The sequence below is a fragment of the Barbus barbus genome (assembly GCF_936440315.1).
Source record: "Barbus barbus genome assembly, chromosome: 21".
In the NCBI taxonomy this organism is placed as follows: Eukaryota; Metazoa; Chordata; class Actinopteri; order Cypriniformes; family Cyprinidae; genus Barbus; species Barbus barbus.
Window position 1 is genome coordinate 5,103,810 of NC_136749.1, and position 18,691 is coordinate 5,122,500.

At 38.4% G+C, this 18,691-nt stretch overlaps 1 protein-coding gene across 2 annotated transcripts in view; it reads left to right on the top strand.

Annotated features, from left to right (window-relative positions):
* Positions 1 to 18,691, top strand: part of ascc3 (activating signal cointegrator 1 complex subunit 3) — a 174,354-nt gene that overhangs the window by 82,143 nt on the left and 73,520 nt on the right. For both annotated transcript variants that reach the window (XM_079445871.1, XM_079445872.1), the window contains exon 11: positions 8,393 to 8,557. In XM_079445871.1, coding sequence (XP_079301997.1) covers positions 8,393 to 8,557 — 165 coding nt within the window. The remainder of the gene's footprint in view (positions 1 to 8,392; positions 8,558 to 18,691) is intronic.

Below are 18,691 nucleotides of genomic sequence, written 5' to 3' on the forward strand. Positions count from 1 at the left end.
TAGAGCGATACCATCATAGAAGATTGACATTATCATACACTAGGGCTTTGGTGTGCTGCAGAAAACAAAGTCAGTGTATATGAAGTAAAATAAGTAGTTTTTTTTTTACCCTCCTGGCTTTGTATTGTAATTAAAATGAGCACTTTAGCTCTGCTACCTGTTTGCCAGCGCTTCCATTTAGATTAGCGGCGGTCTAATTAACGGCAGACGTGCATTTTCCGTTCCAAAGCCAGCCTCTAATGGCTGGGCAGATTGATTTAAATGCAAACGAGAGAGGATTTAATGAACTGCTTTTACTGAAAGTGTTTAATAGGAATTTCAACACTCACAGACAGGTTGGTAAACAGCTCTCAGACCATTAATTATGCATTGTTGTATATTTCTTCTCTAAAATGTTGGTTAATGGTGTCAAAATAATCATATTTTGTGTCTTGAATGATTACTCTCTTGAAGATGGCTGACATCAATGGAAAATCATCTTGTAGATTTGTATAATTTAGTTGTCACCAAACTGGCTCATCATGTGGGCGGCACATATATGGGTAGTCATTAAACTTTTTGTGTTTGGCTAATTAATTTAAACTCTCACGTAAGCATGAGAGAGCTAGATGAATAGTCTGCAGGCTCATTTTTTCTGTAATGAATGGTTTGCCAACTCTCAGATTACATAGACGACTAGACAGTGACACCAGCATCTCCTTCAGAATTGTTCTCCAAATGCCTCTACACATCCAAACATCCCACTACATAACAATAGTGAACAAACTCCAAGCCTAACCTCACACAGCAGCAGAATATGATCGTCATTTCTGTTTGGAGTACGATGAATACAGATGTAAATACACAGTTAGCTTACTGAACCCAGTTCTATAACCAAAGTAACTACTAACTACCTGGAAGTTTTATGACCAAATTTTAAGAGAGCATCTGGTTAATATATGTTGTATGAATTAAGCAGTTTGACAACTATGTGATGACCTTCATACATGTAAATTATAGAAAATAGTAGGGGTGTAAATTTTTATCACAATACCATCTGATATAGATTCTCTTTGCCAGTGTTGCTGTATTTGCATATAATATTGAGATAATAGTCATTGTAGTTTATATTGGGTATAACTTTTTAGACACATTTAAGTCATTATATGACCAGTTATTGGGCCTCGTGTATGGAACGAATGTACGACCGAAAATTGGGCGTACGGTCGTTTCTACGCAAAACTTGGAATTTATCAATATGGACGTGAGCGGTGGCTACGATCAAATCTCACGTCAGGTCTGAGCTCGTGTACGCAAGTTTTTGAGTTAGCCTGAACTTGCGTGCAGCATAGAGAATTTCGGAGAATTGTATAATGACAGCATTTTGTTCATTTAGATTATTTTCCCAAATCGACAAACAAAGCTTTTTTGTTTGTTTTTCTTTAGCTTTATGCACAAATAGCAGCATAAACAACAGACCGTGAGGAATCACACATTGTCGTATCACACACCTGCAGCGCTTCTGTGAATGGAGAAAAACATAAATTATAAAATAAAGTATATATGGCTACACAAAATATATTTCTCTTAATTAACAGATTAACAAAAGAAAAAAACAGTGCGACAAGTATAGGCCACTTTCGTTTTTGTGACACTCTTAATGCATTTTATTTGTTTTCTATAACTATTATAATTTTTTTTAATTTAACTGATTGGTGATCACGCAGGTGCCTCACACACACACACACCATTTCAGCGTTACTTACTTGACATTTCAGCCATTAATCAAACTAAAATGCAGTCAACCAAACATAAATGTAACATTGCACAATTTACAAGGTCCACTGTAAAATCAGCATGCAGCGCTGAAACAAACATTCACTGCGCATGCGAAGGGTGATGTTTTACGTGGATATTGGAACACAAGTGAAGTACAAAGCCTTGTTTACTTCATATATAATAGTTTACCAACCAAATGTTACATGGCAAAAATGGAAACATTTGGATGTCGAATGAGAGAGGCTTGTGAGCCCAGTGCCGTTTAGTTTCACTTCAATTCATTCATTTTAGCTTGACGTTGTATTCTGTTTATAAGGAATGCCACTATATTTGTGTTTTACTTCATAGTTTAATATAAAATTTTATAGCTACTCATTTTTTCATTCTTGTTTTGTAATACTGTTAAATTTAAAGGGTTTGTTGTGGATTAAGGAGAACTAAATAAGCTATATAGTGTTTATAAATGTTTCATTATATTTAACGGTATTTAATATACATATAAATGAACGCCATTGTTTGCAATTATAAGGTTAACGGGTGTTTTTGGAGTAAGATCAATTTCTCTTTCATTAGATTACTTCCTCTTTTTGGCCGGGTTACGTTTCTTCGTGTCGTAACTCTAGGGGCGAGGTTTCTAAACTGGGGTGTTTTTAGGGGTGTGATATTCAAATGACGATTGTTTTCAGCCGCCACATTTATCAATGTGCGATCTTTCATACGATGGGATTGGCGGCATACGAATGTTTTAGAAATCACACGTGAGCTCTGTCGTAAGTTGATTTGTGCGCTCGGATCTGCGCTCGTTTCTACATTAGATTGATAAACGAGACCCATTGTGTCTGTTATTGGTTAGCAGTAATAGTTTCAAAAGAAGCCAAAGCAGGATCAACTATTGTGTATGCTGAGCAATGCACAGACTGTCAGCTTGTCTGGAATGCTGTGAACAAAGACAACTAGAGTGATATAAACAGGGAAATGTTCTAATGTTGTTTCTTAATATCTAATATAAAGCTGAACAAATGTTTTCGACCAAATTGAATAAAAGCAACACTATTCTTCATAAACTGTTACAGTTAGAATGCAGCATCTTAAATTTGAACTGTTGTTATCTGTCAACACATCTGAGAAACCTGTTTTTATTCCTACTTCACTAAAAGACAGTATTCTCTTACTATAAAGAAGTACAAATGACCTCCTGCTTCCCTAACTCAAAGTGTCCCCCAAGGATTGGTTCTTGGTCCTCTCCTTTTTTATAATCTGTAAGCAAGTTCGTATCATTAGTTCAGTCAGGACCGCTCTGTTCGTGTCGGAATATTTTAGAGGTCCTGAACTTAGATTTTTGACGGCAGGCTTCGCTCTGAAGGGTTCAGATTCTGAGCTATCAACAGGGAAACCCCTTTGAGGTTTGAACCCCCCGAAGCCTAAGCAATTGCCAGATATTTTAATATGCACAGTTATACCAAGTAGAGTAACACCGTACTGTAGATAATATTGAACCATTTGAGCAACATGAGCATGATAGATGATATATGTCCGTGGACGAGCAGTTAGTGATCATGCATCATGTATAATTGTAGTGGGAGGAGTTACGATCAGCCGACCGTCAGCTGATGCTGCAGTCAAGCCGTGGTCTGCCTGAACTACACTCATACACTACTTAGATACACTGACATCCGTCAGTTTTGTTCTCTAACATGTTGTACACATTCTGTAAATATTCAGCTAAACTGTAATTGTAACAATGCATAATAAACAGATATTGTGACTTTAGCACTTACAAGAAATATTGACGTCTGCATCTACAGCAAAAGAACTCTCTCCAAACCCTCCAAAACAATCCTGAATGTCTCTCTATTTTGCAGTCCACATCAGATCCATCACAGACACACAAACAGCATCTACACCAAATCACACATCTCTGCCCCAAAGCTCAAAACATTGTTTCCTCCAAATGATGCAGAATAGCACCTTGCTGTATTTGACCTTCTGCATCCCTGCATTCATGTTCATTCATCATTCCTCATTCCAGATTGCTTTCTGTTTGATTTCTGTCAGACTATGCTCTGTTTGTATTCACAAAATCATTTCTACTCCTGGTTGCCTTTTTCTTTTATCAGTCTCTCTCTTTTTTTCCTTTCTCTTGGCTGTCTTGTTTACTAATTTGTAACTTGATGGTTGATTGACTGTACATTGATTGTAGCAACTTTACTCATTTATACAGACGTTATTGGATCTGCCCTGTGTCCTGCTGTATGTTCATTGCAATTTGGAAGTCATATTATGTAGTAAATGCGACTGTCAATCCCAAACAGTTTCAGAGCAAACACACTTCCTTTCTATGTAAATTAAACTTGATGTAAATAGCACCAGTGAAGTACAATTAATTTTGATCACTAAGCACCCAAATAGTTAGGTATTTTTTAGTCATCTTTCTCTACACCAGGGAGTAGAGAATTATAACTAGGCATATGTACAGCTCTATGGTGTATTTGAGTTATCTGAATTGGGTGCTATTATTATATATTGAAACATGGGGACAGCAGAGGAGCAGTATAATTGTAATATGGGATTGCATCTTTTCCTTCAAAATTGCATATATTTTTTGAAACTGCATTATATTCTTTGATCATAATTTGGCTGTGTGGAGCCATCATCATCACTCTTGAGGACTCCAATTAGGTGATTTTGAAAACTCTGTGGTGTTTAACAGGCAGAATTAGAGGTTCTAGGTTGAAGAGATGTCTTGGCTTCCTCCATATATAAAATCCATACGTAGGAAACTTGGTTTTGTGCTTCTTACTCCAGGTTGTTGTGTATTGACCATTAATACAAGCATTTTCCAAATGACAGCACTGGTGAACAGTTTGAGTGGAGACTTATGCTTCATTCACATGGTTGTAGAATACAGTTAAATTCTATTTTATCGTGCTAAATACGGCCTCATTACATTTACATTTACATTTAGTCATTTGGCAGACGCTTTTATCCAAAGCGACTTACAATTGGGGAATACAAAAAGCGATTAATCTTGAAGAGGCAATCAGACAGAGGAAGTGCTCGTAACACCAAGTCTCAGTCATTGTTCAAATAAGTACAAGCTAGTAGGTGGAGAGAAAGATAGAGGGAAAGGTTTTTTTTTTTTTTTTTGAGTTTAGGATGAAGTCAAGTACTGCCGAAAGAGATGAGTTTTCAGTTGTTGCTTGAAGGTTGCCAGGGATCCAGCGTTCCGGATAGGGGTGGGAAGATTATTCCACCAGCCAGGAATGGTGAACGAAAATGTTCTGGAGAGTGATTTTGAGCCTCTCTGTGATGGTACAACAAGGCGTCGCTCACTAGCAGATCTCAAACTTCTGGAGGGGATGTAGGTTCGTAATAGTGAGTGGAAGTAGGAGGGTGCAGAGCCTGTGGTAGTTCTGTACGCAAGCATCAGTGACTTGAACTGGATGCGAGCTGCCACTGGTAGCCAGTGCAAGGAGATGAAGAGAGGTGTAACATGCGCTCTTTTGGGCTCGTTGAAGATCAGTCGTGCCGCTGCATTCTGAATCATTTGTAGAGGTTTGATTGTGTTTGATGGCAGACCAGCCAGAAGAGCATTGCAGTAGTCCAGTCTAGAAACAACAAGGGCCTGGACAAGAAGTTGCGCAGCATGCTCTGTCAGAAAGGGCCTGATCTTTCTGATGTTGTGTAGTGCAAACCTGCAGGAACGAGCAGTCTTTGCAATGTGCTCTTTGAAGGTCAGCTGGTCATCAAAGATTACACCAAGATTTCTGACCGAAGTTGATGGGGTAATCATTGATGAGCCGAGCTGAATCGTGAAGTCATGCCGTAGAGTCGGAGTGGCAGGGAAGACCAGAAGTTCCGTCTTTGCCAGGTTGAGCTGTAGGGGATGTTCTTTCATCCACGCCGAGATGTCCGCCAGGCAGCCTGAGATCCGTGCAGCTACCGTTGGGTCATCTGGTTGAAAAGAGAGATAGAGCTCTGTGTCATCGGCGTAGCAGTGATAGGAAAAGCCATGTGCATGTATGATGGGACCCAGCGATGTAGTGTATGTGGAGAAGAGGAGGGGTCCAAGAACCGATCCCTGAGGAACTCCAGTGACCAGTTGATGTGGTTTGGATACCTCCCCTCCCCAGGTCACCCTGAAGGATCTACCGGTGAGATAGGATTCAAACCAGCGAAGTGGAATCCCAGTGATGCCCAGTGATGCGAGTGTAGACAGGAGAATTTAATGATTGACAGTGTCAAAAGCAGCAGAGAGATCCAGCAGAATGAGGACTGACGATTTGGAATCAGCCTTTGCAGTTCGCAGGGCTTCAGTGACTGAGAGTAGCGCAGTCTCTGTTGAATGGCCACTCCTGAAACCTGACTGTTTAGCATCCAGTTTGTTGTACTGTGAAAGAAACCGCGAGAGCTGGTTGAAGACAACTCGTTCGAGTGTTATCCCTATGAATGGAAGGAGAGAGACAGGTCTGTAGTTATCTAAAAGAGAAGCATTTAATATAGGTTTTTTGATCAGTGAGGTTACCCGAGCCTGCTTGAATGCTGTGGGGAAGATGCCTGTGAGGAGAGATGAGTTGATAATGTGTGTGAGTGCCGGTAAGAGTGTGGGAGAGATTGTTTGGAGAAGGTGTGAGGGGATCGGGTCGAGAGGACATGTTGTAGGATGGCTGGAGAGGAGAAGTTTGGATACTTCTGCCTCAGTGAGGGGACAGAAGGAGAAGATGGGAGTTAGAGCAGTGGATGTGGTTGATTGGAGGTCCTGTGGAGTTGAGAACTGGTTGCTGATTGTTCTAGTTTTGTCTGTGAAAAAAGAGGCAAAGTCATCAGCGGTTATCAAAGAGGTGGGAGGTGGAGGAGGGGGACAGAGGAGAGAATTAAAGGTTCTGAAGAGATTACGCATGTCTGGAGCGCTGGTGATCTTGTTGTGGAAATGTGAGGATTTGGCAGTGTGGACTTCAGTAGAGAAAGATGAAAGCAAAGACTGATACCTACTCAGGTTATTACATTATACATTACTTATTAATTTTACATTTCCAGGACTCCCCATGTTGAGAATAACTTGTTCTTAGTGACCCTGTTCTTAGTCAACGGAGGATGTCTGTCACTTCATACTCTGTGATAGACATTTCTGCACTACACACACATTGCTTGCATTATGTTTGGGTTTTCAATGTGGGGTTTCAGTAATACACATAGAAGAAATGAGCTACATGTCATCTACAGTTTTTAGATACGTGTATTCAATGTCTTTCCTTTCAATTTTATGGCCTGAGGCTCTGGTATGCTGAAGCAAACCTTACCAAAAGATCACCTCGGTGATAAGTTTGTCCATTTTTTCTGTTGGAAGTAGTGTACGCCAGAAACAGAACGGGACGCTCATCTACTGTGAAAATATATCAGGGCTCATGTTGTCACATGCATCAGAGGCTCTTTTATATGCAGCTAATTCACATTAACCTTAATGTGACCTACTTTTTGCTCCACTTTTTGTATTTTTATTAGTGTTTATTTATTGCAATTAATCGTTTGACAGCATTATTTGTTATTTATTTCATTTTGAACTGGAACCAGTATGACTAACAAAAAAAATGTACATAGTATGTGATGGGAAATTACAAAAGCAGGTAGCTGAGGATCACAAAACAAGTAGGTTTAACTTCAAGTGGCAAGAATCCCGGAGAACAAACCAAATTAACTATATATTGGAAAAAGGAAAGGACATCCCGGAGGGAGCTCGAACTTTGTCATTATTGTACACTTACTGTACGTACTTAATGTTTTAGCTTCTTTTTTTTAAGCAAGTCATGTGTGGGAAAAACAATTGAACTGGCCAGATTTTGTCTGAAACATAGTCAGTAGAGATATATAAACATCATTATTCAACAAGCATCCCTTCAGTTCTTCATATTGAGCAGACTGGTGCAGTTTACTATCAGTCACCTTTAGAAATGGACCGGTAAGAATGATAGTCTTTTCTGTTCATTTGTCTGATAATTGTGGAAGCACTGATGCAGAGATATTTCTATACCTTAGGCTCTCATTTACTTAAAAAAAAAAACACACGTAATTCTCTCGAGAAATACTTGGACATTTTTCTTAAGAGTTAGCTGCTCACAGACCTAGTTTCCACCAGTCATTTGTAAAGGTATTGTTAATGCAAAACAAAAAAGTCCTCCAGAAGAAAGGAGAAAGAGATACCAGTGTACAAAACACACATATATTAACATTAGATGGATGTTGGTCATATAGGAAATGCTTGAAAATGATAGAAATCTCACAACATGCTCATGCAGTTCTCCAGATAGTAGAGGCATCTCATTCGCTTGAGTATGCTTTAGGACTTGACTAGTCATCCAGAAAATTAATCATTCATTATGTATAGAAGAATTGCAACTGATCATGACTTCTTGAATTCTAGAAGAGGAAAAAATCTGTAGCGCATTCTCTAGTATGCATTATTATTTGTTTTTATTCACATTTATGTTTATGCTATGTTTAATGGACAGTTTGTATCAAAGCAACTGACAGTGTGCTGCAAAAATCATGTTACTGGAAAATGTCAGGACAAGCTGCTGATCATTCAGAGCATGTGTTTGCAAGGCCTTAATCATCTGATGACTGTATTGTGTTGTAGATGTTGGTGACGACTCCAGAGAAGTGGGATGTGGTGACCAGGAAGAGTGTGGGGGACGTGGCTTTGTCTCAGATCGTCCGATTGCTCATCCTGGATGAAGTTCATCTTCTTCATGAGGATAGAGGGCCTGTTCTGGAGAGCCTGGTGGCCCGGACGTTGCGTCAGGTAATACATTTAGATGGAGTCTAAATACTTAATTCTATATTAATGTAATAATATTCTTTAATCATAATATTTGCATCTAATAATTTTGTTGCTGTACTGCGATTTGTTATTATTATTTTTTAAATTAATAATTTAATGCATGAGGGATGCATTAAATTGACAGTAGTCTTGTGTATTATAAATGAGCCAAATAAAAATATGCCAAATAAATGATACATATTCAAAAAAGTGTATGTTTCCACAAAAATATTAAGAAGCATCTTTTTCTTTTTTAGCAATGATAATAAAAAAATGTTGAGCAGCAAATCAGCATATTAGAATGATTTCTGTAGGATCATGTGCTGAAATTTCATATCAAAAATGATATCCAAGGAATAAATTATACTTTATATCCAAATAGAAAACTTTTAATGCTAATAATATTTCACAATATTACTGTTTTTACTCCATTTCCTATCAAGTAAATGAAGCCTTGTTGAGCACGAGGCTTTCAAAAATATCTTAAAACTCTTACCGACCACAAACCTTCGAGTAGTACTGTATATTCATAATATTTTTAGCTATAGCCAAAAGTTGAACTTCTGAAAATGTTGTAGTTGTGCTTTTTTTTTTTTTTGAGCTGAAACTTGATTTGTAGCTGTCCAAGGGCAGTCCATTTAATTTCCCCACTTTAAAGGTTGTGCAAGTCACTCACGATAATGTCAGTATGGACACTCACAAGAAGAATATTTTTGATTCAGTGCTACTGGAGTTTGACTGAGAGGCAGGCCTGCAATTAAAATCAGTCGAATAGTTTCTAATATTTATGTTCGTCTTTGTGTCTTAGATGGCTTATCATAGTAGCTAAGCTATACGCAGTAAGTGTTGTGCTTTTTTTCCTTCTCAGTATTGTACTGTTAATTAATATTCCCTAATTAGTTTGTATGTAAATTAAATCTACATGTCTCCGGTGAATTTCATGTCCTTTTTTAATATCTCAATACTGGTTATTACAGAATCAGAAAGTTAACAAGGTTCATACGGGTGCTTGAATTCCTTGAAAATGCTTGAATTTTAATGTAGTGTTTTGGATGAAGTGCTTGAAAATGCTGTTGCATTGGTTTCATAACAATTTGCTCTGAGTAGTTAATTTTTTTACATACAATAACTGTATTAATAGCTGTAGTGTGATCGGTCTGTCAATATTGATGCGCGGGAGATAAAAACACGCAGGGAGGTTGCTGCTACCTTCAGCAATGGCTTGAAAGCAACAAATACAAATTATGGTTAAAACGAGACCTAAATACTTGAGTAGCCTCCTGCTGAGTCTGTTTTTTTCATGGAAGAGTCTGCGCTATATAAAAGGTAAATAAAAATGCCCCTGCTCAGTTAAACTAAATCCTTTAAGACTGTCACGATTAAAGTGAAATGTGAAAATGAATGTTTATTGCGGCATACGTTTAGATCTGCTCACAACAATGCATAAAATGTCTTTGTGTGCGTTTTTTTTCCCCACGATGAGCATTATAAGAAATCGCACATGGTGTTGAGCGCAGATTACGAAGAATGTTAGGAAACCAGTTATGAAAAATCCGCAAAACGTTACAGTTGTGTTCATTTTATGCGCTCACTGAATGCATTCCTCACTCTTGTGAATACTGTCATCATAAACAACAGTGCAGATTCGATGGAAATTCATTTTGCGATTTAGACGGCGAGATTCAGTGAGCTCGTGCTAGACTGAAATTGTCCATTTCAGTGACTGGTCCGAACATCTGTCCGAATTGAATTACCGTTTTGTTTTTAATGCTACTAAAATAACCAATGTAATGAATGTCATGAATATGACGTTGTATTTTAATAGCACAATATCATCTGATTTAAAGTGGAGAACTCAAGTATGTAAACGTAATTTACCACAGTTTAAAGTGCTGGAAAATCTTGAAAATGCACCTGGAATTTTACTTTGGAAAATGTGTAAGAACCCTGAGTAAATTTTGGACTTTATTAGCTCCAGAAGTGTGTATATTGTGCATGCACAAGGGGCAGATAAAAATATACGGTCTGCATAAGGTGACATCATGTCCAATATGGCCCTCGACCTAAAATGAGTTTGACACATTTATGTTAAAAGCTCTTGGTGTGCAGAAAGAAACTTAATAATATTGTCGTTTCTGCTAGTGATTTAGTATTAAATACCTGGTAGATACAGGTAGCCCAGTAGTTTGTTGGTTCACTCATTTGTGGTTCCTAGGTAATTTCCTCCTCCAGTGGATGCATGTGTGTGTGTGATTGATAGGACCCTGCTGATGATGATTGACGGCCGCCCTTACTAGAATCACTCTGGCCATTTGGGATATTAGTGTGATTATGCAAATCCTGACAGCCGCAGAGACGACAGCCCACATTACGGGGTGTCCCATATCCATGTTCCGTTCTGACGAGCTGCAGTCAGGTGTCAATCACATGCAGGAATTTATGGAATAAGCTCAAGCAAAGCTCACGTCTACTCTGTGACAAACTACGCAGCTAAACTACCATGGTAATTTTGCCCTTCAAGAAACTTTCATTGGGCAAAATGTCAGAAAATACAGCTTTTTCATTTACAATGCACATCTCTTCGTTAGGTGAGTTTTACTTTGAGGCCTGGAGCTGAGAGAAGCTTTCAGTAGGACTGAGTGGCGAGTAAGTGAAAGGAAATGACTTCAAATGAGACTGCTGTTTACTGTGTCCACACTCTATTCGTTTGAAGTGCTAACTGATACCGGTTCAGCGAGGCTGTGTGTGCTCTTCTCAAAGCCGAATGGAGCTTATTATCGTTCAAGATCATACCGTGCGCTAGATTTTCAATGTCAGATTTAGTTTCTTTGGCTATGCGGAATGCAATCTTTGCACTTAATTTCAATTTTAAAAGCTAAAAGATAACAAGCTGTTACTTTGGCGTATGTCATGGTGACACATCGGGCAGCAGTTAGCTGTAGTGAATTAGAATATTCAGTCCTTTTGGCGCCCACGTTTTTGCTGCATTAAAGACGTTCTGCTTTCAGGTGCTTCTGTACAAATTAACCAAAAAAAAAAGTTTCTTGCTTACAACATACCTGCAAACTAGTTGCTTTTCAGCGAAATTCTCCGTTTTGAACCAAAATATGTGATTTATGTGAATCGTCTATATGTATAGACGATTCACATATATATTCATATATATATATTAGGTATTTGGTAGGATTAGGGGATGTAGATTGTTGTCATGCAGAATATGTGCTATATATGTTATACTAGGCATGCTAATACGCAACTAGTAAATAGTAAGAATTGGTCCCTATACTGAAGTGTTACTGTATGTATTAGCTGTGCGAATCTTTGGGTGGACAGTGAATCGATGTTGATTCACATTTCATATGTCTTTGATTTGAGTCAAGATTTTTTTTTCAAGAATTTGGATTCAAGATTCAGGAAAACTGAAGCATACTTTTGGCTTAACAAGAAGTAAGGAACAACACTGATTTAAACCTGTGTGCTTCTGGAAGCTGCCAAAAGCCAGTCTGAATGGAACTGGTGATTTCCTCCAGCTCTTACAGTTTGAACCTGTTTCATGTTTTATTCATCAGACAGTCTGATTATCTGTGGGTGTGATGTCAAAACCCCTAAAGATCTGTATGATAAGCTTGATTCCTGCTGTTGAAGATGGCAGTTATGTTTTGCCAGCTATTCAGTGTCACTGCTAATAAATGTTACCATGAAAGTAACGAAGATGTTATTGCTCTAGTTAGATACTTACATCAACTACAGCATCAGAAATCAATCTGGTATGGAATTCAGCAAACTGTCAAGCAAATTGGCTGTCATTTAGACCAGTATTTCCCAACACTGTTCCTGGAGGCACTCCAACAGTACACATTTTCAAAGTCTTCCTAATCAAACTCACCTGATTCAACTCAGCTCATTAGTAAATGCTTAAAGACCTGAAATGAATGGGTCAGATAATGGGGATATTCAAAAAGTGTGCTCTTGGTTGTGCCTCCAGGAACAGGGTTTAAACACTTAAATACACCCCAGAGAACAGAAAGAAAGAAAAAAAGATCACTCTAAAAAGCAATTCTCTTGCTTTACGTTTCTAGAACTCCAGAACATTGTTGGACACAGTTAGGAAATTAGAAAATTTAACACACCTGGCTTTCTCCGTCATAACAATGTTTGCAGTTCATCGTCACCCTAAATGATCACCCATCCTTTCTGCTGCCTGTCTCTGCCTCTTAAGGAGCTCTGAAGTCTGAATTTCACCAAACCTGATGGTCTTGACCCATTTTCCTCAAGGTCACTGCATTCATCATTTCAGTATTTTCAGTTGACACTCTGTAATATATAAATACCCTATCATAGCCCTAATAAATCCAGAATGAAAGAAAAGCATGTTAACTAACTGATGACTGTTCTTGGTGTCCAGGGAATATCCATGGTAACCATCTTTTCATTGCACAGTGTCTTATAAATATAACATATGTTATAGCAACCTTTGTCTGTCAACAACGGTGTTCCCCTGGGCTCAGGCTTAGGCCCTATTCTGTTTGGCCACCTACACACTGGAATGGAATGTTTTGAGTCACCATAACAACATTTTAGGTAAAAAGAAAAAGGGTACCAACGGCTTAACCTAGGTGTTGTGTGGATCTGGCCATCTTATCTGTATTAACCAACAAAAATAAATAAAATAATATATATATTTTTTTGTATATACAGTAGTTTAGTGTATATATATATATATATATATATATATATATATATATATATATATATATATATATATATACAGTGCCGTCCAAAAGTATTGGAACAGTACAGACAAAATTGCTCTGTCAGACAAATCATAAAAGCTGTGAAAATGAACCCTAAAAGATGTGTCTGTCAAATCACCAATGACTTCCAGAAAGCTGGGGTGATGCTCTGACAATCTACTGTCCTCAGGAGACTTTGACACAGAATTACAGATGCTACACAGCAAGATGCAAACCTCTGACCAGCACCAAAAATTATTAAGATTAGAGTTTGCAAAAAAGCACAAAGGTGAGCCAGAAGAGTTTTGGAACTGTGTTTATGGACCGATGAGAAAAAGATGAACCTTTATCTAATTCACATTAGCACCTTTATCTAATTTCACATTTTTGGGAAAGCAAAAATGTGGAGGAAAAAAGGGAACTGCAATGATCCCAAGCATACAGCCTCATCTGTAAAGCATGGTGGAGGTGGTGTCATGGCATGGGCATGCATGGCTGTCTCTGGAACAGGCCCTCTCGACTTTACTGATGACTTAATGTATGATGACAGTAGCAGAATGAATTTGGAAGGGTACAAAACCATCTTGCCTATCAATATTCAAGAAAATACCACCAGATTCATTGGGAAGTGCTTCATATTGCATCAGGACAATGACCCAAAACACCCTGCCAGTTCAGTCAAGGAATTTATAAGGGCAAAGAAATGGAAAGTCTTAGATTGCCCAAGTCAATCTCCAGATTTAAATCTGATTGAACATGAATTTCACCAGCTGAAGAGGAGAGTAAAGGCAGAAACTCCCCAAAACAAGCAACAATTGGAATTGGCTGCATTAAAGGCTGGGAAAATATTTCAAAGGATGAGACCAAGAGTCTGGTGATGTCTATGGGTCACAGACTCACTGCTGTGATTGTGTGCAAGGGAAAACAAACAAAACAATAGAAACCATCAGAAATTCTTATAGTTTCCATAAAAAACCATTACAAAATTCCTTTTTCTTTTGGGCATTATTCCAATAGGAATTACTGCTGTTCTATTGGTTGCCATCTGCTAGATTACATCCAACCAATAGAATGCATCAAATACCAGCATACACCATTATAGTTTACATTAAAACCAATACAATTCCCATCATAACCCTTAAATCCATTACATGTTCTATTGTGTTTGGGAGGGGGTCTACTGGTTTTTTGTTTGTGTTTTTTTTCTGCAGGGAAGATTATAATGGTATACTGCTTTTAAAGAATTACTGAATTTCACAGGAAAGATTTGTTAATTTTTTTATAAATAACTATTTCTTTAGTCAGTTATTAAAGTATTACATGTTACACAGGCTGATTTATTAATTTTTAAGTATTTGGTTTTTTAGAACAAGTGGGAAATGCGCTGAATGTTTCATTTCATCCAAGTGAAACTGGCAAGCAGTTAGACTTAATTTATATTCGTTTTAAACACGGAGCCAGGCGCGAGTGGACACAGGTTGCGTGCGTGTGTCAGGCCTCGTCCATATTGCCAGATGCGCTCGTGAGAGACTTGTGGAGCAGAACATTTACATTGTATATCACATCACATCAAACATCATATAGCAGCCACATACAAAATGGTTCAATTTTTGATCTGTCATATGAAATATAGTGAGGTGTGGACAGTAGTGTATTTTGTTTACAGAAAAAGTAGAAATGCCACAAAATCAAAGAATTTCTCCCCACAACGCAGCAGAAATGTTTTCCTGTGTCTCTTATTTTAATTAGGGTATGTGCACAGTAGTAGAGCCAAAAGTCAACACAATTTGAAGGTATTCCTGTCTTTAGGAGACTTTGAATTATTGATTTCTGCACAGTAAGCAAGATCGTGGCCCGTGGAAGTAGCAAAATGAGGGGCATCATTAATAAAAGATGGTGGTGGAGAGGGAAGCAGTGTTACTTGGCTCTTTTTTTACAGGAGGAAAAACAAAAACAAGGTATATATATTATGGTTGCTGAATCTTTTAGCATCGATACTGTAATTCTTGTTTTTTGCCATTTTTGTTTAGACATTGTCAAACGCTTAGTTTTTTTTTACATCAAAAAGTTAGTGAAGATTGTGTTGCTTATTTTAGCTGGGCTTTCAGCCTTAGTGCAGCCTAAAGATAGCGCACTCACACACCCTTGGGATCCAGAATTGATTATGGGATGGTTAAATTATGATTATTTCATATCTCTATGAGTACAAGTACAGGCATTTTTAAGCTGAGTTTAATGTGAAGGGTCATTCAAACTCTCTGCGTTGACTATCTGTGGGTGCTACTGGTGTATTAGAGGGTGGAAAAAACCTTTGTAGAACCATTCGCATTGACTGTGCACTGGAGAGCACTATGAACAAACGCAAAAAAAAAAAAGCATAATAGATACGCTGTATAAGAGAGATCCTGTGCTGCAGCCTTTACATATGCCAGTGGTTCTCAGATGGTTTTGCTTCAGGACACAGATTGAATATTAGACCCAAACGGTGACCCAACACTGTACATTTTTTTTCTCTCAATGTTGTACAAAAGTAAACAAATTTGTCATTTAATTCAGACATTGCAATGCCAGCTTAGGCAACATGTCATTTATTGAGTCCAAAAAAAATTCCCTTAAATTTAGATGGTTTGATGCTCTAGTCTAGACTGCCATTTAAAAAATAAACAGTGCACATACTATAGTACAATATTATAGTACAATAAAGTTAAGTCAACAGTGCTTGTTGCATAATGTTTACAGTGGCGTAAGGTTTATAGAGAGAAATATTTTAAATTAAAAAAATCAATTTTTAGAGGAAAAAAGTGAAGCTTATTTCATAAAAGCACTTGCGTTATTTAAAATAACTGTAAAGCATAAAAAATTGTTTCAAAAACATCTTAATTATTTCAATCTTTTGGCCAGTAGTGAATGTTTGGCCTTGTTCTGAATCTTTTGAATGGCGGACGTGAATGTTGTGTGTTGTAAGCGTTGAAAATATCATAAATGTCTGTTTGTTGTAAGTTTCACTTTTGACAAAGTGTAGGTTACCTCTGAAAATGGTACAGTGCCTTGCAGAATTATTCATACATGTTTTTCACATTTTGTCATGTTGTAACTATAAACTAAAATACTTTAATTATTTTTCCCCCACATTAGTCTACCCTCTGCACCCCACAATGAGCAAAAAAACTGATTTGTGATTAAAACATTTTGTAATGCACATAAAAAAAAAAAACCCCTGAAATATCACCCTGCATAAGTATTCAGACCCTTAGCTTGGTATAGTTGAAGCACCTTTGCGGTCACAAGACTTTTTGGGTATGAAGCGGGTGTGCCTCACATGTCCTGAAAAGTGAAGCTGAGGGCTCTTTGATCGCCCCCCCTGGTGGCTGGCTGCAGTACAGGTCATAAACCCCGCCCTCTCCATGTAAACGAATAGGACTAGTCAAAATAAAAAAATCAATTACACTTCCAGTACAATTTTCTGAAATATGGTTTTGGTCATTTAAGGTAGTTGTTATCATGCTGATATATGTTCAATTGTTCATTTTTGTGATAAGTTTGATTTTAGCTAGAAATGTGATGCTATAAAAATGGGGCGTGTCGTTATGGTTGATTGGGTCTGCGGGAGTTTGATTCCGCAGCTCCACCTCATGACACTACTGCGCAGACTCTGGCTGCAAACGAATCTCTACTGCGCAGACTCTGGCTGCAAATGACGTCATTTACTCACGATGGCAGCGACTATATTGAAATGCTTTGGCTTCACTTTTCTATAGTGGAAGGAAGTGGAGACGCGTCGTCCATCTTTTATAACAGTCTATGGTATGAAGCCACATGCATGTCTGGATATGAGGGGATTTCTGCCATTCTTCTCTACAGACCCTCTCAAGGTCTGTCAGGCTGGATGGGGGCTGTCTATAGACAGGAATTTTCATGTTTAATTGGGTTCTAGTCCGGGCTCTGGCTGGGCCACTCAAGGATGTTCACAGAGTCCTCCCTAAGCTGCTTTTGTATTATCTTGGTTCTTTGCTTAAGGTCATTGTCCTGTTGGAATGTGACCCTTTGGCTCAGTGTGAGGTCCTGAGAGCTCTGGATCCAGGTTTCATTAAGGATATCGCTGTTTTTTGCTGCGTTCAGCTCTCCTTCTGAAAAACACCCCCACAAGCAGGATGCTACCACCACCATGCTCCACCAGTGGAATGGTATTGTGCAGGTATTGACGGGTACCTGGATTCCTCCAAAATGTTTTTTTTGTTTTTTTTTTGCCAAATTCCAAACAGGGTTTTCTCCTTTGTCTTCATTGAGGAGAGGCTTCCATCCAGCCACTTTACCATAAAGCTCAGATTGTTGGAGCAATGCAGCGATGGTTGTCCTTCATATTTGTCCCATCTCCCATCATCAAGTTCTTGGTCACCTTTCTTACTTACCAAGGCCCTTTTCCCCTGATTTCCTGGTTTGGCGGAGCCTGACTAATATATTTTTGGCAGCCTTCTCCAGATTTTTGCCTCGACACAATACTGTTGTAGAGCTCCACAGGTGTAAAAAATTAAACACCAAGCCATTCAGTCTACATTTACAAACATTTGCGGGAAAAAAAGGTTGCAACTGTGACTGGTACTATTGGAAAGTGAAAGCATTTAGAAACAGCAGCAAAAAAAAATGTATGTATCAACACAACAGAGATACAAACCTTCACTGGCATTAATAGCACAAAAATTGTGCAAGGGGAGCTTCATTGAATGTTTTTTCATGGCTGAGAAGCTGCATGCAAGCCTCACAACATCTAGTACAATGTCAAGCATCAGATCTAGTGGTGTAAAGCAACCACTGGACTCTGGAGCAGTGGAAACCTGTTCTGTGGATTGATGAATCATGCTTCTCTGTTTGGCAGATGCCGGAAGAACATTACCTGCCTGACTGAATTGTGCCAAATGGAAAGTTTGGTGGAGAAGGGGGTAATGCTATGGGGCTGCTTTTCAGGGGTCTGGCCTCCAACATTTTCGTCCGTCAAAAAAAAATTCGTATCGGATTTTTTTGCGTTTTTCGCATCCGTATAAAGCATTTTGAGATGCTTTGAGAAGGTGTTTTGACAATTCAGAGCCACCGTACACAAGCGAAAGCCAAAATAGTGTCAGACAAATTAATACACTTCGTCTTGCAGCACAGAGCACTTTATGACAAACAAATTGCGGAATACAAAGATACAGAATATAAAGAACTGCTGTAGCCTATTTTTTTATGCCTGGCGCGCACCTTTCCGATGCCGCAGTGTGTGTGTGTGTGTGTGTGTGTGTGTGTGTGTGTGTGTCTGTTGGTGTATCCATACCTCAGACAGTCTCTGTTCAGGAGCAATTGGTTCACGGAAATTGGTGGTCTTTTTAATATGTGGATTCAGTAGCAA